At 34.9% G+C, this 23,921-nt stretch overlaps 2 protein-coding genes across 2 annotated transcripts; both read right to left on the bottom strand.

Moving 5' to 3' along the window:
• Positions 1 to 521: 521 nt before the first annotated feature.
• Positions 522 to 16,989, bottom strand: LOC144450524 (arylsulfatase B-like). Its single transcript, XM_078141168.1, has 7 exons — positions 16,653 to 16,989; positions 15,400 to 15,586; positions 14,350 to 14,552; positions 11,481 to 11,691; positions 7,529 to 7,778; positions 6,598 to 6,764; positions 522 to 1,371 (listed from the first exon to the last, which is right to left on the bottom strand). The coding sequence occupies exons 1-7, from the start codon at positions 16,902 to 16,904 to the stop codon at positions 1,106 to 1,108; spliced, it is 1,536 nt and encodes a 511-aa protein (XP_077997294.1). The 5' UTR covers positions 16,905 to 16,989; the 3' UTR covers positions 522 to 1,105.
• Positions 16,990 to 22,255: 5,266 nt separating this feature from the next.
• Positions 22,256 to 22,813, bottom strand: LOC144450647 (uncharacterized). Its single transcript, XM_078141292.1, has one exon. The coding sequence runs from the start codon at positions 22,811 to 22,813 to the stop codon at positions 22,256 to 22,258; it is 558 nt and encodes a 185-aa protein (XP_077997418.1).
• Positions 22,814 to 23,921: the final 1,108 nt, after the last annotated feature.

The following is a 23,921-nucleotide window of genomic DNA, read 5'->3' on the forward strand; positions in this document are numbered from 1 at the left end:
AGTGATACAGTGGGGATACATGGATTGATACAGTGGACATACATTCAGTGATACAGTGGACATCAATTGATTTATACATTTGGGGTACATTGAGTGATACAGTGGGGATACATGGATTGATACAGTGGATATCCATTCAGTGATACAGTGGATATCCATTGATTGATACAGCTGGGATCTATTGAGTAATACTGTAGACAAATTCCATTCAGTGATACAGTGGGGGTGCATTGAGTGATACAGTGAAGATCCATTCAGTGATACAGTGGGCATACATTGAGTGACACAGTGGAGATGCATTGAGTGATACAGTGGGGATCCATTGTAGTAAACTGCTGACAATGGTAATGAGATGTTAGAAAAAATTTTGGACTGACTTCGAAAAAATCTGTCATTTGTAACTGTTAAACTTAAATGAAATGTGTTGTTGACTGTCTTTATTGTTATTGTAATTGCAATACAAGCTGTCAACAATTTAAATGAAAGTTACCTAACAAGACCTAGGCTATACACCACTTAATTCTACCTATGTGCAACTCCATACTGCTAAGTGAAAGTGAATGAAACCAACACATTTGATCTCATTTAACATCCAAGTGTTTATTAAAATTAGTGAATTTACAAGGTATCCTTTACCTTGACTTGACTTTTACTTGTCTCTTTGTTATGGTAGTGTGTAGTGTTATGGTAGTGTTTCCTTCCCAAGTACTGAGAGGTTTAAAGAATGGCATAAGTCAGTAACAATATGACAAAGGCTGCAGACATACTGTGAGACAAACTAAATAAGCCCATTATTGTTGTATATGGTGGATGTTGTGGTACCTTGATTATGCAGATAAACACCACCCCATCCTCCACCCCCATGTCTATAGTACAGTATGCTAATTTAACTTGAATGCAGTGCCATTACAACTGAGGTATCTCTCATCTCTAGGAATGTTCTCTGGGCATGCATCAATGTTTATTGCCATATATGCTGTCATATAGTATGTAGTGTGTTTCTTGTTGTTGTTGTTGTTGTTGTTGTTGTTGCCATAACCTCCAACAGGACATTTCAAACCTAGGTACTATAGCCACCCGTCTCTAGTCTTACATCAAATGTCTACTACCATGGTCCCCATGCTTTAGTAGGTTTTAACTGTGGATTAGCATTCACATCTCCAGTGGGATAGTTGACAGGAACAGCTGTCTCATTGTAAGCTGCTAGCTTCTTTAACAAAGTTATTACAATTCCAGGGTTGTCATCAGACACATCATACAACTCATTTGGATCATCCTCAATGTCAAACAACCACACCATTTTATCTTTGCTTTCTTTTAAACGCATATCATTTACATCCAACTCTGGAGGCGCTGTCCAATAAGGCTGCCCTGTAGGAAAAGATCAGTGATACATGTTACCATGGTTACACTACTAGGGGTGGGAATGACTTCTTGGAACATATCAGACCTTTGAAGCTAAGAGCAAATATCTGAAAAGAAAAGGTGTGTGTCATATGAAAAGACATGTTGAGTGTACTTGAGTCAATTTAACATACACTCACTAAAAATTATCTTACACTGCTGGTTTTGGGACTATATCATGTTACACTGCTGGTTTTGGGACTATATCATGTCACAAGTTTATTTCAAAATGCTGTTTCTGTTTAATATGTTTTTGAAACCAATATATCAATCAATCAATCTTTATTGCATAACATCATGCTTTAGCGAGCATGGTAAAGCATACAGAAATAAGAATGATGAAAAAATGATGAAATTCATCTTCTACCATATTTTGACAAAATTTACAGAATCTTTCATCCGCAGGAATCTTAGGACTACAACGCTTTCCTAATTCCATTTGAATGTTATAATCTGAAATTCTAAATTTAGTCACTAGTGTTCTATGAACAGGATTTTTAATATGAACAAGGTATTTCTCAAAAACAAAATCTGTTTTAAACAATCTATATGTTTTCAATTTGTTTTTATCAGTACTATTTCTTCTAATGTCATTATGTAATTCCCTGAACCAAGATTTACAAAATTCTTTACATAAATTATCATGAACTTTTTTGATTGTATAATTGAATTTGCAAAGATTTGACCAAATGCTGTTCTCACTATATTTATCAAGTAAATTTCTTATATAAATGCCCCATTTTGAGTAATGCATAGAAGACATATAGGCTGCTCTCAGTAAACCATCTCCATCAACAATTAATCTATACCAATACTTGAGCATCAGTTTTATTACAGTGAAATTGATAGGAAAACGACCCAATTCTCCAATAATACCACACCTTGAGGCCTTTTTAGAAACCCCAAGTAAAAATCTATAAAAAGAAAAACTAACATCATCAAGAAAATTTCTTTTGCTATCAATTTCATAACCCCAAACTTCACAACCATAAGTCATAATAGGAACAATTAAACGATCAAAAAGATCTAGCGCAACGTCAATAGAAATACTCCCATTTGGAGAAATAGTTCTACGTAAACTAAACAGAGCTCTCATCGATTTCAGTTTTAAATTATTGAAGTTTTGTTTAAATTTACCATTAGCAGAAATGATGATACCAAGATAACAGTATTCTTTTACAATGTCAAGTGTAATGCCATCAAAAAAAAAAGTTCACTCCCTTAATTAATTGATTTCCTTTATTAAATACAATGACTTTAGTTTTCTTAATATTGATTGTTAACTTCCACTTTGTACAAAAACAGTGTAATTTATCTAAGCAACTTTGCAACCCAGCTTTAGTTTCAGAGAATAATAACAGATCATCAGCATATAAAAGACAATTCAGAGACAAAGTTGTAAGTTTTACAGGGCTATCATTCAAATAAAAAATTGATGGAAGATCATTTAAAAAAAATATTGAATAAAGTAGGACTTAAGTTACATCCTTGTTTAACACCAACAAAAGATTGAAAATTCTTGGTAATACCAACACCCGTTTTAACACAATATTGTACATTATCATACATAGATTTGACAAGGTGGTAAAATTTACCATTTACACCATATTTTCTTAATTTCCAAAATAAACCTGTGCGCCAAACACTATCAAAAGCCTTTCGAAAATCTACAAAACAAGTGTAAAGATGTTTGCTATCATTACCTTCAACTGTAGAATAATCACATTTTTAAACTGCTGACTTAAGTACAAAAATATTATCAGTTGTTCTTCTTTTAGCTCTAAAACCTGACTGAAATGGAGTGTAAAGGTTATTTTCTTCTAGAAAATGAACAAGTCTGCTATTCAACACAGAAGTAAAAAGTTTAGCCAAACAACTATTAACATAAATACCTCTATAGTTAGAAGGATCACATTTGAACCAGATTTATATATTGGAACCAACATGGCATTTTTCCAGGTAGATGGAAACTCACCAAAGTAAAGAATGACATTAAATAACTCACAAAGTGGTTTGAGTAAGATGTGACTACCACATTTCAACATTTCATTCAAAATACCATCAAAACCTGGAGATTTACTAAATTTCAACCTACGCAATGCTTTTAATATTTCTAATTCACGAAACGAGACATTGAGAGTTTTGTCTATCCTACCATCATCCGATTCCATAGAAAACAACTCACTCTCAATATTCTTAGAGGAAACGTCTGTAGATGATGAAGTATTCATACTCAATTTTTTGAAATGTTCAAACCACTCATCCGCAGTTACAGAAGAATCAACATTACAGTTATCTTGAGATGATAAATCTTTCAACAGTTTCCAAAACCACTTACGGTCATTAGAGAATGCATTATTTCATTTTGAAAGTTTAGATTTTTTAAACTGAGACTTTTTCTGTTTGATTAATTTTTTGAAACTTTTTCTCAGAACAAAACATCTACCTCTTATAAAAGGGTCGTTTGGAAAAAGACTTAATATCTTCAAACATTGTTTTAAATCTTTACGCAATGAGAAGCATGATTTATCAAACTATGATTGTTTTTTCTTTTTAGTTTTCTTTGACTTAATTCTAGGAGTAATTTTTCTCAAAGAACTATCTGAAACTTTATGCAAAATATTTTCAAATAAACTTGTAGCATTATTGCTACATGCTAAGTGAAGTTTATCCAAATCATTTTTTATTGATGAACGTTGTAAACTTTCAATAAACTGTTGTTTAGAAGTATCATCCCAAATGTATTTACTAGGAAAAGGAAGTACACCAGAAAACTTATCGTTAGAATTAAACAAATGTGACACTGAATGAAGTGAAAGACCCACAGGACAATGATCAGAAAGGTGAGACAAACCAAAAACTTTAAAATACTGGACAAGATCAATCAAATCTTTTGAAATAATTCCATAGTCAACAATGCTATAGCCACTATATTTACAACATGTGGGTTTACCATTCAGATCACCAATAGTCCTACCATTTAAAATTAGTAAATTATTTTGAATACAAAGATCAATCAACTCACGACCAAAATTATTACTACAAAATTTACCACTATCCATGGAAATTCTTTCATAAATATCATCGGGAATGAAATCAATTTGAGAATTACAAAAATCAACATCATCATCACGAATACAATCTTGTAGATTGCCAGTACAAGCATTAAAATCACTAAGCAAAATTACATCCCCACAAGAAGAATAACGTAAAATTTCAAACTGTAGCGAATCAAAATAATCATCGCTAGAATGCATAATAGAACCTTGTGGAGGTATATATACACAACAGATATAAATGTCTCGAACACATGAAAAAGATTTTTTATCCAGTTTACACCAAAGACAATCTGAAATTTTTGAATCCAATTTCTGAATACCACTCTGTAAAATTGGCTTGAAAAAGACAACAGATCCCCCAGCAGCACGTTTACTACGTTTATGACGAAAAGTGTGATCAGATCTGAAAAAGTTATAGCCATTCAGTGAGATATCATGCGATTTTGAAAGCCAAGTTTCTTGTACACAAAAAATATCAAATTTATCAACAATATCTTGAAAATCTACATCATTACATTTGTTTGTAAGACCAACCTGAATATTCCAACTTCCAATACTAAGTGATGTTGGACTCTTATGACAAGAATTCGTAATATTATTCGTAATATGTATATTATATTATAATATACACGATGAATTCCATCACCTTTTTGATTTCCTCCCTCCCCTGTCAGATTCCTGATTACCATGATACCCCTCCCCACTAGCCCCCCTTTGTCTCTCCCCACTAGCCCCCCCCCCCCCAGCCCAAATTAATAAATATGCACCCCCCCAACAAAAAATAAAAATAAATAAATAAAAATAAAAAAAAATAAAAATAAAAATAAAAATAAAATAAAAAATCATCGGTCACCAGTGTGTCATACCATGAAAAAATAACATGTTTACACCTGGTACTTTGTCTATTGAACCAATTGGTAGCTCACTTGTTACCTTGTCATCAAAGTTTCCATCAATAGACAGACTACCATTAACCAATAGTTAGATTAGGCCCACCTAACTTTGTGATTTAGTTAGACTTACTTGACACTCCAGTTATTAGTTTCCAGTTGTCATACCATATACCAGCATGTACACAGATATCAAAGTATGGATACTCTTTGTATAGACTAGGACCACCTAACTTTGTGATTGATTTAGGCTTACTTGACACTCCAGTTATTAGTTTCCAGTTGTCATACCATATACCAGCATGTACACAGATATCAAAGTATGGATACTCTTTGTATAGACTAGGACCACCTAACTTTGTGATTTAGTTAGACTTACTTGGCACTCCAGTTATTAGTTTCCAGTTGTCATACCATATACCAGCATGTACACAGATATCAAAGTATGGATACTCTTTGTATAGACTAGGACCACCTAACTTTGTGATTTAGTTAGGCTTACTTGACACTCCAGTTATTAGTTTCCAGTTGTCATACCATATACCAGCATGTACACAGATATCAAAGTATGGATACTCTTTGTATAGACTATAGGACCACCTAACTTTGTGATTTAGTTAGACTTACTTGGCACTCTAGTTATTAGTTTCCACTTGCCATACCATATACCAGCATGTACACAGATATCAAAGTATGGATACTCTTTGTATAGACTAGGACCACCTAACTTTGTGATTTGTTTAGACTTACTTGGCACTCCGGTTATTAGTTTCCACTTGTCATTACCATATACCAGCATGTACACAGATATCAAAGTATGGATACTCTTTGTATAGACTAGGACCACCTAACTTTGTGATTGATTTAGACTTACTTGGCACTCCAGTTATTAGTTTCCAGTTGTCATACCATATACCAGCATGTACACAGATATCAAAGTATGGATACTCTTTGTATAGACTAGGACCACCTAACTTTGTGATTTAGTTAGACTTACTTGGCACTCTAGTTATTAGTTTCCACTTGTCATACCATATACCAGCATGTACACAGATATCAAAGTATGGATACTCTTTGTATAGACTAGGACCACCTAACTTTGTGATTTGTTTAGACTTACTTGGCACTCCGGTTATTAGTTTCCACTTGTCATTACCATATACCAGCATGTACACAGATATCAAAGTATGGATACTCTTTGTATAGACTAGGACCACCTAACTTTGTGATTTGTTTAGACTTACTTGGCACTCCGGTTATTAGTTTCCACTTGTCATACCGTATACCAGCACGTACACAGATATCAAAGTATGGATTCTCTCTGTATAGACTGGGTGCTGATGGATTGCTACATCTTTCTAATGGATCAATGTTTATCAGAAATTCATCTCTTGAAGATGGTTTACCCTGACTGCAAAATAAAAATATATTTCATTCAGCAAAAATAAAAAAAATGTTTGTTTCCGATAACATTACTTCTCAAAATAGGGTAGGTAGGTAGGTTGGGATTTATTTTATTTTAATTATGTGAACCCAAAGACAAGATACTCATTGGTCACAATACTTCCGTAACAGTTGATGTACATCATCAACTGTTAAAAGATCCAAGTAAATGAAGACATTTATGAGATTCAGCAGTAGACAAACACAATATGTAGACTGTGCTGTTATAGGCTGAAATGGCATAACAAATTCTCTCTGGAATGTGATTTCAAAAAAAGTAACCACAGATACTTTGGCAAGAAAATCTACAAGGGAAAAAAGAGAATTAAATTGTCATAATTTTACCTTTTGCATGTTAAAACTGTTAAAGTCTCCATGAAAGAATTGACCATGGTAGTCTAGAGGCAATTTATGGCTTTGAATCTCATCTGGTGTCAAAGGTATGATTGAGTTAATTACTGTGATTAAAATCATCATGCCTTTCCTAATCAATCATAGAATTCTGGCCAATGATAAGTTGACATTTATTGGGGGCAATTGTCCAAATTTGCCTTTAATATCAGGATGTTACTTATACATTGTTTACATCATTCTAACAGTTGAGGTTTACTCATTTCCATTAACAATTTTTGATTCATGATTTCTCATAGATGGGATAAAGACAGATTTTGAGATTGGAAGTATATGGATTATCCTCTAGACTTTAAGTATAACCATGGGAGACCAACTTGCCTGATCATTTCCCATTGGTTAATACCATCCAGTGGTTTTGTACCATTTAAAGAACCCCCAGCCAGGTGTACAAGTGTTGGAAACCAATCCGTGACATGCATCATCTCTTTATTTTCAGTGCCTATGACACTATCATCCAATAAAGGACTTGCTACAAAGCCAACACCTCTTATACCGCCCTCAAACATTGATCTCTTTCCTCCACGCAATGGCCAATTGATACTACCATAGCTGGTTGCGCCACCATTGTCTGTTGATAATTACAGATAGTCAAACTTATCATGTGATATATGATAAAATGTTAGTCAAACTTATCGTGTGATGTGATAAATTGTAAGTTAAATTTATGTGATACATGATAAAATTGTAAGTTAAACTTATGTGATACATGATAAAATTGTAAGTTAAACTTATGTGATACATGATAAAATTGCAAGTTAAACTTATATGATACATGATTAAATTGTAAGTTATAAGTTATACTTATGTGATACATGATAAAATTGTAAGTTAAACTTATGTGATACATGATAAAATTGTATGTTAAACTTATGTGATACATGATAAAATTGTAACTTATAAACTTATGTGATACATGATAAAATTGTAAGTTATACTTATGTGATACATGATAAAATTGTAAGTTAAACTTATGTGATACATGATTAAATTGTAAGTTAAACTTATGTGATACATGATAAAATGGTAAGTTAAACTTATGTGATACATGATTAAATTGTAACTTATAAACTTATGTGATACATGATAAAATTGTAAGTTAAACTTATGTGATACATGATTAAATTGTAAGTTAAACTTATGTGATTCATGATAAAATTGTAAGTTATACTTATGTGATACATGATAAAATTGTAAGTTAAACTTATGTGATACATGATTAAATTGTAAGTTAAACTTATGTGATATATGATAAAATTGTAACTTATAAACTTATGTGATACATGATAAAATGGTAAGTTAAACTTATGTGATACATGATGAAATGTTCGTTATAGTTATCATGTGATATATTTGTATTACAATAAGTATAACGTACATTTTATCATGTGATATATGATATATAAACTTATCATATGACACATGATTGAATTGTAATTTGTACTTATGTAACACATGATAAAAATGTAAGTTATACTTATCATGTGATATATGATCAAATTATAAGTTAAACTAATCTTGTGATATATGACAAAATTGTAAGATTTCCTTATCAGGCCTAATAAAAAAATTGTGTGGTTCCGGTTACATTCAATTTTAGAATAGGTGGGATAGGTAGATTTTTTATTTTATTTCATTACATTTTGTTTCATGTGTGAGTGTCTAGTTCATGTTTCCCATTATTTTCCAAATGGTCTCTGTGTCATTTATTTCTTCCTATCAGGTGTACAGCCTCTATAGATTGGAAGAAGTGTTGTCTTTTTAAGTTGATGTCAGTTTCCACATCCACTATTTCTCATGAAACTTTTTTGCACAATTTGTTTGCAATTTCATCATTTTTTTCTCGAATATGTAACATTTTTTAGGGTCAGCAGTGAAAAACTAGGTTGGGGGTCAGGTAACCAGAACCAAAACAATTGTTTTTTTTAGGCCTCACGTGATATATGATAAAATTGTAAGTTAAACTCATGTGATACATGATAAAATTGTAAGTTAAACTCATGTGATACATGATAAAATTGTAAGTTAAACTTATGTGATACATGATAAAATTTTAAGTTAAACTCATGTGATACATGATAAAATTTTAAGTTAAACTCATGTGATACATGATAAAATTGTAAGTTAAACTTATGTGATACATGATAAAATTGTAAGTTAAACTCATGTGATACATGATAAAATTGTAAGTTAAACTCATGTGATACATGATAAAATTGTAAGTTAAACTCATGTGATACATGATAAAATTGTAAGTTAAACTCATGTGATATATGATAAAATTGTAAGTTAAACTCATGTGATACATGATAAAATTGTAAGTTAAACTTATGTGATACATGATAAAATTGTAAGTTAAACTCATGTGATACATGATAAAATTGTAAGTTAAACTCATGTGATACATGATAAAATTGTAAGTTAAACTTATGTGATACATGATAAAATTGTAAGTTAAACTCATGTGATACATGATAAAATTGTAAGTTAAACTCATGTGATACATGATAAAATTGTAAGTTAAACTCATGTGATACATGATAAAATTGTAAGTTAAACTCATGTGATATATGATAAAATTGTAAGTTATACTTATGTGATATATGATAAAATTGTAAGTTAAACTTATCAAGTGATACATGATAAAATTGTAAGTTAATCTTATGTGACATGATAAAATTGTAAGTTAAACTTATCATGTGATATATGATAAAATTGTAAGTTAAACTTATCAAGTGACATGATAAAATTGCAAGTTATACTTATCATGTGATATATGATAAAATTGCAAGTTATACTTATCATGTGATATATGATAAAATTGTAAGTTAAACTTATGTGATACATGATAAAATTGTAAGTTAAACTTATGTGATACATGGTAAAATTGTAAGTTAAACTTATGTGATACATGATAAAATTGTAAGTTAAACTTATGTGATACATGATCAAATGTAAGTTAAATTCGTGATATATGATAAAATTGTAAGTTAAACTTATGTGATACATGATAAAATTGTAAGTTAAACTTATGTGATACATGATAAAATTGTAAGTTAAACTTATGTGATACATGATTAAATTGTAAGTTAAACTTATCAAGTGACATGATAAAATTGCAAGTTATACTTATCATGTGATATATGATAAAATTGTAAGTTATACTTATGTGATACATGATAAAATTGTAAGTTAATCTTATGTGATATATGATAAAATTGTAAGTTAAACTCATCAAGTGACATATGATAAAATTGTAAGTTATACTTATCATGTGATATATGATAAAATTGTAAGTTAAACTCATGTGATATATGATCGAATTGTAAGTTATACTTATCATGTGATATATGATCAAATTTATTGTAAGGGGTAAACCATTTGATTTCTGGAGGGAGGGGGGCTTTACCAAAAAAAAATTTTCGCCAGCCAAATGTAGGGAAAAAATGCTGATCAACACAAGACAGGAAATAAATTGTTTCCAGAGCTGAAGAAAAACTCTCTCGGCCGTCAATTGATGGTTTGTCAATATTTACACACCTGGTGTTATCTCTATACCAGGTCTCTCTAGGCCGTCACATGATGGTTTGTCAATATTTACACACCTGGTGTTATCTCTATACCAGGTCTCTCTAGGCCGTCACATGATAGTTTGTCGATATTTACACACCTGGTGTTACCTCTATACCAGGTCTCTCTAGGCCGTCACATGATGGTTTGTCAATATTTACACACCTGGTGTTATCTCTATACCAGGTCTCTCTAGGCCGTCACATGATAGTTTGTCGATATTTACACACCTAGTGTTACCTCTATACCAGGTCTCTCTAGGCCGTCACATGATGGTTTGTCGATATTTACACACCTGGTGTTATCTCTATACCAGGTCTCTCTCGGCCGTCACATGATAATTTGTCAATATTTACACACCTGGTGTTATCTCTATACCAGGTCTCTCTAGGCCGTCACATGATGGTTTGTCAATATTTACACACCTGGTGTTATCTCTATACCAGGTCTCTCTCGGCCGTCACATGATAATTTGTCAATATTTACACACCTGGTGTTATCTCTATACCAGGTCTCTCTCGGCCGTCACATGATAATTTGTCAATATTTACACACCTGGTGTTACCTCTATACCAGGTCGCTCTCGGCCGTCACATGATGGTTTGTCGATATTTACACACCTGGTGTTACCGCTATACCACGTCTCTATATACCATCACATGATAGTATACGTTGTGGTACTCCTAGTAATAAGAAGTCTCACCTGTTGAAAATATCAGAACAGTATCTTCCCACAGTCCAGTTTCCATCAATGTTTTGGTTATATTATTCACTGCATCATCTAAGCATGTTACCATGGCAGCCTTTTTACGGCGATTTTCGTCATCTATCACCCCTGCGTAAAGCTCCTCGTATTCTTGGGGCACATCGAGAGGATTATGTACAGCGGCAAATGGTAAATATAGGAATAATGGCTGTAAATCAATTAATATTACATATGTCGATATTTATATTAAGTTACTAGTATGCATAGTGCTTAGCCTGTTTACTGTGTTGTCGAGATACATTGTTAGCTGGTCGTACCTCCTAACCCGAGTCTGTTTACTGTGCTGTCAAGATACATTGTTAGCTGGTCGTACCCCCTAACCCTAGTCTATTTACTGTGCTGTCAAGATACAGTGTTAGCTGGTCGTACCCCCTAACCCTAGTCGGTTTACTGTACTGTCAAGATACACTGTTAGCTGGTCGTACCCCCTAACCCCAGTCTGTTTACTGTACTGTCGAGATACATTGTTAGTTGGTCGTACCTCCTAACCCTAGTCTGTTTACTGTACTGTCGAGATACATTGTTAGCTGGTCGTACCTCCTAACCCTAGTCTGTTTACTGTACTGTCGAGATACATTGTTAGCTGCTCGTACCTTCTAACCCTAGTCTGTTTACTGTACTGTCGAGATACATTGTTAGTTGGTCGTACCTCCTAACCCTAGTCTGTTTACTGTACTGTCGAGATACATTGTTAGCTGGTCGTACCTCCTAACCCTAGTCTGTTTAATGTACTGTCGAGATACATTGTTAGCTGGTCGTACCTCCTAACCCTAGTCTGTTTACTGTACTGTCGAGATACATTGTTAGCTGGTCGTACCTCCTAACCCTAGTCTGTTTACTGTACTGTCGAGATACATTGTTAGCTGGTCGTACCTCCTAACCCTAGTCTGTTTACTGTACTGTCGAGATACATTGTTAGCTGGTCGTACCTCCTAACCCTAGTCTGTTTACTGTACTGTCGAGATACATTGTTAGCTGGTCGTACCTCCTAACCATAGTCTGTTTACTGTACTGTCGAGATACATTGTTAGTTGGTCGTACCTCCTAACCATAGTCTGTTTACTGTATTGTCAAGATACATTGTTGGCTGCTCGTACCTCCTAACCCTAGTCTGTTTACTGTACTGTCGAGATACATTGATAGCTTGTCGTACCTCCTACCCTAGTCCGTTACTGTACTGTCGAGATACATTGTTAGCTGCATGGTCGTACCTCCTAACCCTCGTCTGTTACTGTACTGTCAAGATACATTGTTAGCTGGTTGTACATCCTAACCCAGTCCATTACTGTACTGTCGAGATACATTGTTAGCGGGTCGTATCTCTTAATCCTAGTCTGTTACTGTACTGTCAAGATACATTGTTAGCTGGTCATACCTCCTAACTCTAATCCGTTACTGTACTGTACTGTAGCTGTTAGCTGCTCGTACCTCCTAACCCTAGTTTGTTTACTGTACTGTCAAGATACATTGTTAGCTGGTCATACCTCCTAACTCTAGTCCGTTACTGTACTGTACTGTACTGTAGCTGTTGGCTGCTCGTACCTCCTAACCCTAGTTTGTTTATTGTACTGTCGAGATACATTGTTAGCTGGTCGTACCTCCTAACCCTAGTCTGTTTACTGTGCTGTCAAGATACATTGTTAGCTGGTCGTACCTCCTAACCCTAGTCTGTTTACTGTACTGTCAAGATACATTGTTAGCTGGTCGTACCTCCTAACCCTAGTCTGTTTACTGTACTGTCGAGATACATAGTTAGCTAGTTGTACCTCCTAACCCTAGTCTGTTTATTGTACTGTCGAGATACACTGTTAGCTGGTCGTACCTCCTAACCCTAGTCTGTTTACTGTGCTGTCAAGATACACTGTTAGCTGGTCGTACCTCCTAACCCTAGTCTGTTTATTGTACTGTCAAGATACACTGTTAGCTGGTCGTACCTCCTAACCCTAGTCTGTTTACTGTACTGTCAAGATACACTGTTAGCTGGTCGTACCTCCTAACCCTAGTCTGTTTACTGTACTGTCGAGATACATTGTTAGCTGGTCGTACCTCCTAACCCTAGTCTGTTTACTGTACTGTCGAGATACATTGTTAGCTGGTCGTACCTCCTAACCCTAGTCTGTTTACTGTACTGTCGAGATACATTGTTAGCTGGTCGTACCTCCTAACCCTAGTCTGTTTACTGTACTGTCGAGATACATTGTTAGCTGGTCGTACCTCCTAACCCTAGTCTGTTTACTGTACTGTCGAGATACATTGTTAGCTGGTCGTACCTCCTAACCCTAGTCTGTTTACTGTACTGCCGAGATACATTGTTAGCTGGTCGTACCTCCTAACCCTAGTCTGTTTACTGTACTGTCGAGATACATTGTTAGCTGGTCGTACCTCCTAACCCTAGTCTGTTTACTGTGCTGTCGAGATGCATTGTTAGCTGGTCGTACCTCCTAACCCTAGTCTGTTTACTGTACTGTCAAGATACATTGTTAGCTGGTTGTACCTCCTAACTCTCATGGAGAATACGACCAGCTTTTACGATGTATCTCGACAGCGAAGTAAAACAGGCCAATATATGTGCTAATATATACTCAAAGTAAACTGACAATGAAAGCATGTATGATATACTGATCCTCTCTCTCTCCCTCCCCTCCCCCCCCCCCCTCTCTCTCTCTCTCTCTCTCTCTCTCTCTCTCTCTCTCTCTCTCATTTGTGTTCACACCACATACAGTAACTGTCAGTATAAATAGATGTCTCGTCATTTCAGATGTACTTTGAAATCATTGAACTAAACATAACATGTTATTTAATTAACCTTATCTGGGTTGTGATTTCTTATGATACGCTCTGCTTCAGCAGCAAACAATATGGTAGAATATTGTCCATTGTGTTGCTTAGCAACACTTTCTTCATTTCTGAAGAGGTCCCACCCAAATAATAAGGTCTGGTTGCCGTTGCCATCGTCATGGTAATATCCAAAATCATAGGTGTAATGGTAGATCAGACAATTTAGAAAACCTGTAATACATACATGCTGTGGTTAATTCAAATGTTATAGTTTGCAGTTGAAACATAAGGATGTGTATTAAGCACTATGAAAATATAGTATTAAAAAGATTATTACCTTTCAAACTACGTAAGTAGGTAGGTAGGTAGGTAGGTAGGTAGGTTGGTTGGTAGGTAGGTAGGTAGGTAGGTAAGTAGTTAGGTAGGTAGGTAGGTAGGTTGGTTGGTAGGTAGGTAGGTAGGTAGGTAGGTAGGTAGGTTGGTTGGTTGGTTGATAGGTAGGTAGGTAGGTAGGTAGGTAGGTGGGAAGAAAGTATATGCAGAGGTAGGAAGGTACGTAGATGGATGACTGGGTCGATGGAGGGGTGGATGGATGGATGGAATTCATTAAAAAAATACATTTCAAAGAAATGTTTTTAGTTTGATAATATTATCTGGTGAGGATCACAGAAGTAGAACTAGTCCAGTATGTGACAAGTCAAGTTTGTGATACTGATACAATAAATATACAAGAAATAAATACAAATGCATTACTGAGCTATGACGTCAAGGATTACACAGATAGAACAAATATACAATAAATGCATTAATGAGCTGTGTTGCTGATGGTGCCTCTCGAACCCATTCTAGAGTGTCGTTCGGTTTGACTCCGAACAACGCAGGTTTTTCCACGGGTACTCCGGTTTCCTCCTGCACTAAAACTGAACCTTCCTCCTGTTATTGGGCAAAGTCTGTTGGATGGATGGTTAATAAATAAATAAATAAATAAATAAATAAATAAATAAATAAATAAAGCGTATGATATCAAAGACTATATTATGCTAAATTTGCAAACATAGATACCATGAGTTGTACTCACCAAAAAATGAATCAAAACCACGGTACGTTGGTAGACATTCTTTTCTATGGAAGCCTAAATGCCATTTACCAACCATGTGAGTAGCATAGCCGGCTTCCTTCAGTTTCTGTGCAATAGTGACTTCATTGGTGGGCAAACACACAGCTTGATCTGGCTGGATTACTAAATGTTGTAGACCATATCGAATCTGAGTAAACATATAAGATATACGACTGTTGTCTTGTAAGGTAGATATACCTACTAAAACCTATCTATAGCTGCCCTAGTAGTAGTACCCACCCACCAATTTTAGTCCTACCTACCGATAGGTATATATATATATATATATATATATATATATATATATATATATATATATATATATATATATATATATATATATATATATATATATATATATATATATATTACGTTGTCATGGGGATTGTTGTAAATTATTTACTCTAGGTCTTTGCTTCCATGTATATGGTTTCAAGAACTACAAAATTTACCGACTACCAATATCCCTACTTGTATCTGAGTTTAGAGTATACAATTGCTATATACAAATATATAATGGAATTGTCCGATGTTTACTCAAACCATCTCCTTAGAGCGGCTCAGCATAAGCCTACGGTACAGTATCGTCCATGGCCCCATAACATGCAGACAGTAAATGATAGCATGTTTCTGGTGAGGTCCATGGATATAGTCCACTAGGGACTAATCTAGTCCATGATCCTGACTAATAAGTGAAATGACAACTACAACAACAGCGTGCAAACATCAATTGACTGTGTCATGAAAGGAAAGAAGAAAAAGATAAACAAAAAAGGAGAACAGAAAACAGAAGTCAATTTGTGTATAATTTGTTAGCTTAGTTTTTTCAAAGGTACATATGTCGTTTTAAATGTGTAGCCTCTAATGCAACGGGGAGGGAGTTCCAGTGTTTCACAGCAATGTATTTAAAATGAAATTGGTAAGTCGTGTGGTGTACTCTCGGGAATTGGAAGATTTCCATTGATGGCTGATCTTGTTGGGTGGCTGGATGTAATACATTAGGTTATGACAATAACGGTTATTTCAAAGGTCTAGGATAAACATATGTCATGGATGAAGTCACACGTTGATTGACCAAAAATAAACATTTTATGTTGCTATTTATGTTTTGACCCATATACAATGATATAAAAACCATTTGTATTTGATAAGTTTTTATCATAAACAGTCACTGTGTCCGAAATTACTGGGCTACAGTAAATAACATGATGTACCTGGTATCTGCCACTCATCAGCTGTGCTCTGGTTGGAGAACACAATGGTTGCACGTAGTAGTTTTCCAGCTTTACGCCACCACGAGCGAGGTTATCCAGAAATGGTGACTGTACCATAGAACCATGGTAACCGATGTCAAACCATCCAAAGTCATCAGCTAAAATAATGATAAGGTGTGGTTGTTTTGTTGTTCCGTCTGCTAAATCCACTGCTATTAAAAGGCATATGACGTTCAGGGTGTGTCGAATCATGGCACTACGTGAAGACTAGTCACAATTACATATTCGAACAGATAACCAACAGATTGCATTGATTCACACAAACAGATCTAAATGCCACCTGTTACCATCAGTAACCACTAGATCTATTGTGATTCAAAACTGTAAATATGGTCGAGTTGACGTCATCTTTCACTTGATATACTAAATCAGGGGGTGTATAAATCCATTACCTTTCGTTTTGTTTCTATTTTTAGTTTCGCAATTCAACATTAAAATACATCCTTTTTCTATAATCAAATTGGTGGCTGTTTAATCAAACAATCAAAATTACCCATATCGGCTTTACGGTTTGCGCATTAATGTATTCACTGTGTACGAATGAATATTAACTCCACAGAGTTAACAGAAGGGATAGTTAATTTATCCGATCTTTTTGCGTCCATTGGATCCCTTGGAAAATGTAGTAAATCAAAATATTTGTTTAATTCATTTGGGCGTGGCATTTATCCATTTTAGCTTTGATCAATTGCTATATTTTTGCGCCCTCTACAGATAGATGTAGGCGAGGGATAATCGTCTACTTTAGGAGGAGGATATACCTTCTTCTAACGATATGACATTACTATGCGCCATATGAACTATTTACACTTTGTCATACAAGCTTAGCATTTGGGTGTTTGAGACACACTAAATCCTGGTCATAAGAGCTTAGCATTTGACGTTTTATACTACTGTCACAGATGACATATTCATATTTTCAGTAAACTTAATATTTTAACAACATCGCATGGCCTAGTTTACTGAAAGGTCAAAAGACTGTCTCAAGGATATCGGATTCAGTAGTAATATTGATGGAGATCCGGGGCTTGAACAACCATTTGTGTGTATGATGAACCAAGTTTGAACCTTACGAAGACTTACCGACAACCTTTAAGAAGAAAAACACAACCCCGCTGGGTGAGTAAAACAAATTAACACTGTAACGAAGAAACAATGATGGAAATCTGGCCTTGCACGAGAAGAAAAAGTTTGTACAAAAAAGATGCGGAGAAGATTCAAGAACTTTTCGAAAGGAAACTTTAACGATTATGTTCCAATGGTGGGAATCCTACACGAACTAGAACTGATAATATTGCAGTAACGGAATATACAATTGCAGCAGGAGAGATTGTGTCTGAAACCGTCGAATTTTGAATAACGAGACAACGATAAAGACTATGACAAACTTTGAAGTGAAGCCATCAACGCGACCAGCTGACATTCAATTGCTATAGCAGTGACAAGGACGAGTAGTTAAAGAACAGTTTAATTTCAACAAAAAATATCGGACGCTTATACAGATCGCAGCAGTTTGCATGTGAAATACATATTTAAGACTTTTGATGGACAAAGAACAAGCCGGTAGTAAAACTTTTTTAAAGATTGACATTATTATTATTGCGCGAATTCATTTCTATTCACGATCAGCGAGTTTGTTACTGTGTGTACAAAGCTAATCATGAGACATGTGTAAGACATAATAATTGTATGCTCGATTTAGTTTGACGACGAACAATTCTGGGAATCTATTTTCTTACCACAACCATTTCAGTGATGCTGTTTTACATCTCAATGGTCGCGTACAAGCAGAAAGAATATTATTGATTTATCTATGGAGAAAATTTTAGTTTTAATAAGAATATTTATTGAGGTATGGAGTATTGGAAACTCCGAAGTCTTATTGACTCTGAGTTATTGTGAGCCGAAAACGCTACAGAAATGCGTTGTTCACACGTTGAGTCGGACTGTGTGATTTAAAGTTCCTACAGTAAAGGAAGGAACCATGTTGATATAGTATTTTATTGAATCTGCAGTACAAGATAAATATTTGATTTTCAAAATTTGAGTGTAAAACAGAGATCCGACCGAAATGAACTGTGTTATTGTCTATACGAAATTCCTTTTAAATTCTGCAAGAATTTATGAAATTCCTCAGATGAACTGTTAATCGTTCGAACTTCCAATTATAGGGTCACCAAAGGGCAAACAAAAATGTCCATAATCATATATAGATACAAAGAAAAATTGCACCCATATACTCGATGAGAAAGGACTATTTTCACTTGAGCTGCGTGCATAATTTCTAGTGGTATTGATTCAAAGGGTATATTGAATTGCAATGAGAAAATTGCCAACCTACTTATGGTCAATCAGGTTACTTGTAATGAAGACTTAATTGACTTTGTTACATACATTTTTTATATGAAAATATAGTAAAAGATATTAACTGATTTTAGGTTGATAAATTTGGAAACAGGCGAAATTCTAATACAGAAGTACAAATGTATCGATATAATGGATCCTATTGTTTTTGGCCAAGCACTTTAGCAAAACCAACACACAATTATAACTACAAAAGGGAACATTCCAATCAAGTACAAAGACACGTGAATAACAAAAGAATACAATTAGAAGAAACAATGGAAAATGCTATTAGTAGCGAGAACAATAAGTATCTAAAACCTAATCTCCGGTAATGTTATTATAGCTTTTGTTAGTTATAGTATCAAGTTCAAGTTAGAGTGCTGGGCTTGAAACAAAGGGAACCATTAGATTAGCTTTCAAAGAAGAGACTGGATGTCTGGAGACATCGATGTCGGCTAAATGTCAAACAAACTTATTACAATTTCAAAGGAATAGAATTTGTATGCATTCATAGTCGGCATTGACTGTCATAAGAATATATTGTTATAGAAAGTATTTGTTAAGATGGCAACGAACATTGATGCGTGGCAATGATAATTTGAATATCATGTGATCATATGTAAATATAGTAAACTCCCAACCAATCGGATGTTTGAAACGTCTCTTGACGCCGGATGCAGATTTAGAATAAGAATTGTGTTGTGATATTAATATGCGTTGCATATCGAGAAACGCCCCTTTTCTGGGCTATAAGATAGGATAACTATTGTAACTAGATATGGAGAGAGATGGGTGGAGTGATGGATAGGAGCTTGGGACTTGTTGGGTAGATTTTATATCTCCCGAACCTGTGTTGAAGTGGTGTTTGAGCCAGTGCTGAACAATAAATCATCTTGTAGTCATATCTTGGTCTAGTCCCTGTGCAGTGATTCTGAGAGTACCTCTTGCTAGCTAATTCCCTGCTAGAAGTTAAGTTGCTATATCGAAAGAGAATACCGTAAACGAACCCATAGCAACAACTTACTGGATTAATATTAATGGTCTTATTAGTTCTGCACAAGTCGTTAACATACTGAAGATGTCAAATTTTAAACATGGATGAACAGCTAAGATGCCTGTAATGTTTAAATAATGACGTAGGGTTTCTTACACGACAATGATGGTGTTGGCGCAACTGACTTCTCTTGATGACTGTAACAGCTGATTAGTTAGTGTAACTTTAAGGATAGCTGTAAGACAATACATTTAGAACAGTGTTCTTGATAGCTGATATCAGGGTGAAATCACAAGTTACTAGACTTAGATTACTTGAATAACATTGACTGGTTAATTTTGACTTAACTAAACACAGACGACGTCACTGACATAAATAGTTTATCACACACTTTTATGCCATACCATTTTTCATAATATTGATTTCGTCTGTAGTTAAAGATATTTGGAATATGATCACGAATATGGCATGCTGATCGTTTGTCGTTGACAATTTTCAATATTGGCGTGATGAAATATTTAAGAGTTAATGTTTATTCATAGCATAGCTATTTAATGTCATCGTTTGATTTTACGAGACAGATACCTACATTCCTTTCAGATAGGAATACTTATGTTATAATTTAGTTATGTACACGATGAATCGGGTATAACTTGGTCAACATTAAAATATTCTCCTATTTATATTTCTTTATGTTCAACTTTTAAATGCTGCAGATATAAAATTCCTAGCAAAGTTCTTTAGACCTGAGAATTCTATTGATGAATGTACTTGTCTGATAGTGTTAATGAAAATAGAGGGGGCCCGAACAGTACGTTATGAATGGTCATATCTATCAGTATGATTGTGTGAATGATTGAAAAAGACTGGCCAGTCGAACGTATGTTTGTGATGTGATTGAGAAGTACACAATTCATGATCAATAGCCAACTCAGGATATAATTATTCTACGATTCAATTTTCTAATTATCTGTGATGTCTATCTTTGATGTCATTTATTCATTGAAGTACATGTTGACGAAATATCTGGTTCGGAATTTGAGATTTTAGCACTCTTAGTTTTCAAGGGTCGTATAAATTTTACATTTCTAAAACTTCATACGAAACAGCATTAATTACTTCTTTTCAATTTTCATTTATGAAGGGTAAATTATTTTTTAGATATTTTAGTCTGTAACGAGGGCGTTACAAATTTTGGAAAGAGGGGAAAGTGTCACAGATGACATATTCATATTTTCAGTAAACTTAATATTTTAACAACATCGCATGGCCTAGTTTGACTGAAAGGTCAAAAGACTGTCTCAAGGATATTGGATTCAGACCTTACAGGATTCCAAGCATACTCGAATACATGAGACGACAGTCTGCATTTCATAAATATCTAGGATTCATAGTGATCATTTATCAATGTTTTGAGAAAACTTTTAGGGCATGATAACGCCCAGAAATAATTATTTGGCCATTGGCCATGCGTTATGTAAATTTAGACTTTACGGACGTCACAATAAAGGACACTTGGAACTGACAGGCACTCAGTTTTTTGGTAAGAGGACTTGGCTTCGCGGGAAGTCAATGAACGAGGCACTATGCTGGGTGTTTGCCTTGATTTCCAGTGTAGATCTTTAAACACAACTGTGTATAGTCTGAGCTAATTCCCTTTAAGTTCAAGTGTGATCCTGGTACGTACATACAGAAGTTGAGTCGGATACGAGATATGAGAGTGATTCGAGTGTTATTACTTGGTCTGTCAGCTGTGTGCGAAGATCAGTAGTAATACTACAATTTACTCTAAACAGAACACATCAAAAGATGCGTTAGTCGGATCGAGGCGACTTCTTCAAAGCATCCTGCTTTACACACTGTTACAATTTCGTGTGGTGTCTGAGACACACAAACTTCTGGTCTGATGAAAAGAGTAAATTGTTGACATTAACTCTCAAATACTAAACATATGAACATCAGAAGATGCCGCTTTCAACGTGAAAGCGAACGCTCGAGCAGTCAGTCGACGTCTACGCGACAGTGTTTTCGGTGACCATCCCGCTTTCCACTGATATTTCTCGTGGCTCCTTTTTAACCCCTCTCTCGCTGTGTCTTTTTGTACAGTACGTACGTCCAGTGTCTACATCAAATTTTAAAAAGTGGTGCATGGTACGCTCAAACTTCAATGATTCTTCATCCAAATTAGGTGGTACTCTGCCATTTATGATTTACTCAGCCAAGATTTAAAGTGATCTCTAAGTCTTGTCTTGAATGAATGTGTCGAAGGTGATTCGATGACAGAAGCAATCAGTTCATCCCAGTCAACAATTGTTCTGGAGAAAAACGAGTTCTTGAACAATTCAGTTTTTGAATCAAGGTGTTTATATCTAGCTGGATGGAGTCGTGTACTCTTAGTTGGTGAGAGACGATTGTTAGCTGCAGTGACACACAGTTCACCTTTTCTTATTTTGTATAGGTTCGTAAGTCTAGCCGCTTTTCTACGGGTTTGTAATGTAGGCCACCCAAGCTTTTCAAGCATAGTTGTTACACTGCTATGTCGATTATAGTCATCACAAACGAATCTGGCTGCAGACCGTTGTACTTTCTCCAACTTTGTTATGTTCTTTTGTGTGTATGGATCCCATATTGAAGCAGCATATTCAAGTGTTGGTCGTACGATTGATTGATAAGAAAGAACTTTGGTTTCTTTGGGTGCAGAGTGGAGATTTCTTTTCACATTTCTGCTCTCTTCACTGTGTTGTCGATATGAAGATTCCATGATAAAGTGTGAGAAAGCTCTACGTCAAGGTATGGGTTTGAATCAACAGGTGTTAATTTCTGGTTACATAACATGTAATCGAAAGTCTTTGGTTTTGAGTCTTGGACTGGTCATTCTGATAACTGAGCATTTGGATGGATTAAATTGCATTCGCCATTGTTTTTTGCCAACTTTTGAGCCTTTAAAAAAACACAGTGTCTTATTCGTCTTCTTCTTCGGAAGCTCATTGCCGCCTTCTAAATATCACTACATACTTATAATAGTCGGGGCGCCAAGGCTGAAATTTTGAAAAAAATTGCCCGCCTTGAAGTACAAGTTTGGCAGTATATTTGGTTAGAGTAACATCTGGGCCTTCAGAAAACTGATGTTGCCTCTTTGGATTCTCTTGCGCAAACTCACAGGAGATGGTTTCCATGGTAACATTGACATTGATTTGAAGGATGCTAAAAGATTAAAAACGTCATATCTCGCGACCCAGAAATGATATATTAGGGGATAGGGAACTCAATGATTACATGACCTTTTCGATTCAAGGTCAGGGTCATAGCCATTATTCAAGGTCAACTTAATTTGTTGCACTTTTATCGAAACATTCATTGAAACGTTTCTGTATACTTCCATTAGATATGACTGGTAAAGCTGTAAGTCGGTCAGAAAATGGCAAAACATACAATCTTTCAGAAAAACGCGAGAAAAGTATATATGAAGTTGTTTTGTAGCAAAAAGCTGTTACCAAGACAACTGCTGTCAATATCCCCATTATACCAAAGTGTTAATATACTAACCTGAAAGTGCTGACATGATGTAAGTGTTTGTATTTAGGGTTTTGGGGACAAGCAATTCACTGATTACATGATCCTTTCGATCCAAGGTCATGGTTATTGTCAAAATTCAAGGTCATCTTAATTTTTTGTAATTATTAAAATACCGTCGGAATCTTTTCTATAGCTAACATCAGACACGATCTTTACAGATGAAAATTATATAGTCTTTCAGGAAAAATACAACAAAGGCATATACTGAGCTGCTTTTATTACAAACTTCTGTTACTAAGACAACTGGTATCATGATCACCAGAAATATGAAGGTACTGAATATCGCAGCGTAA

Source organism: Glandiceps talaboti, chromosome 20 (genome assembly GCF_964340395.1).
Source record: "Glandiceps talaboti chromosome 20, keGlaTala1.1, whole genome shotgun sequence".
In the NCBI taxonomy this organism is placed as follows: domain Eukaryota; kingdom Metazoa; phylum Hemichordata; class Enteropneusta; family Spengelidae; genus Glandiceps; species Glandiceps talaboti.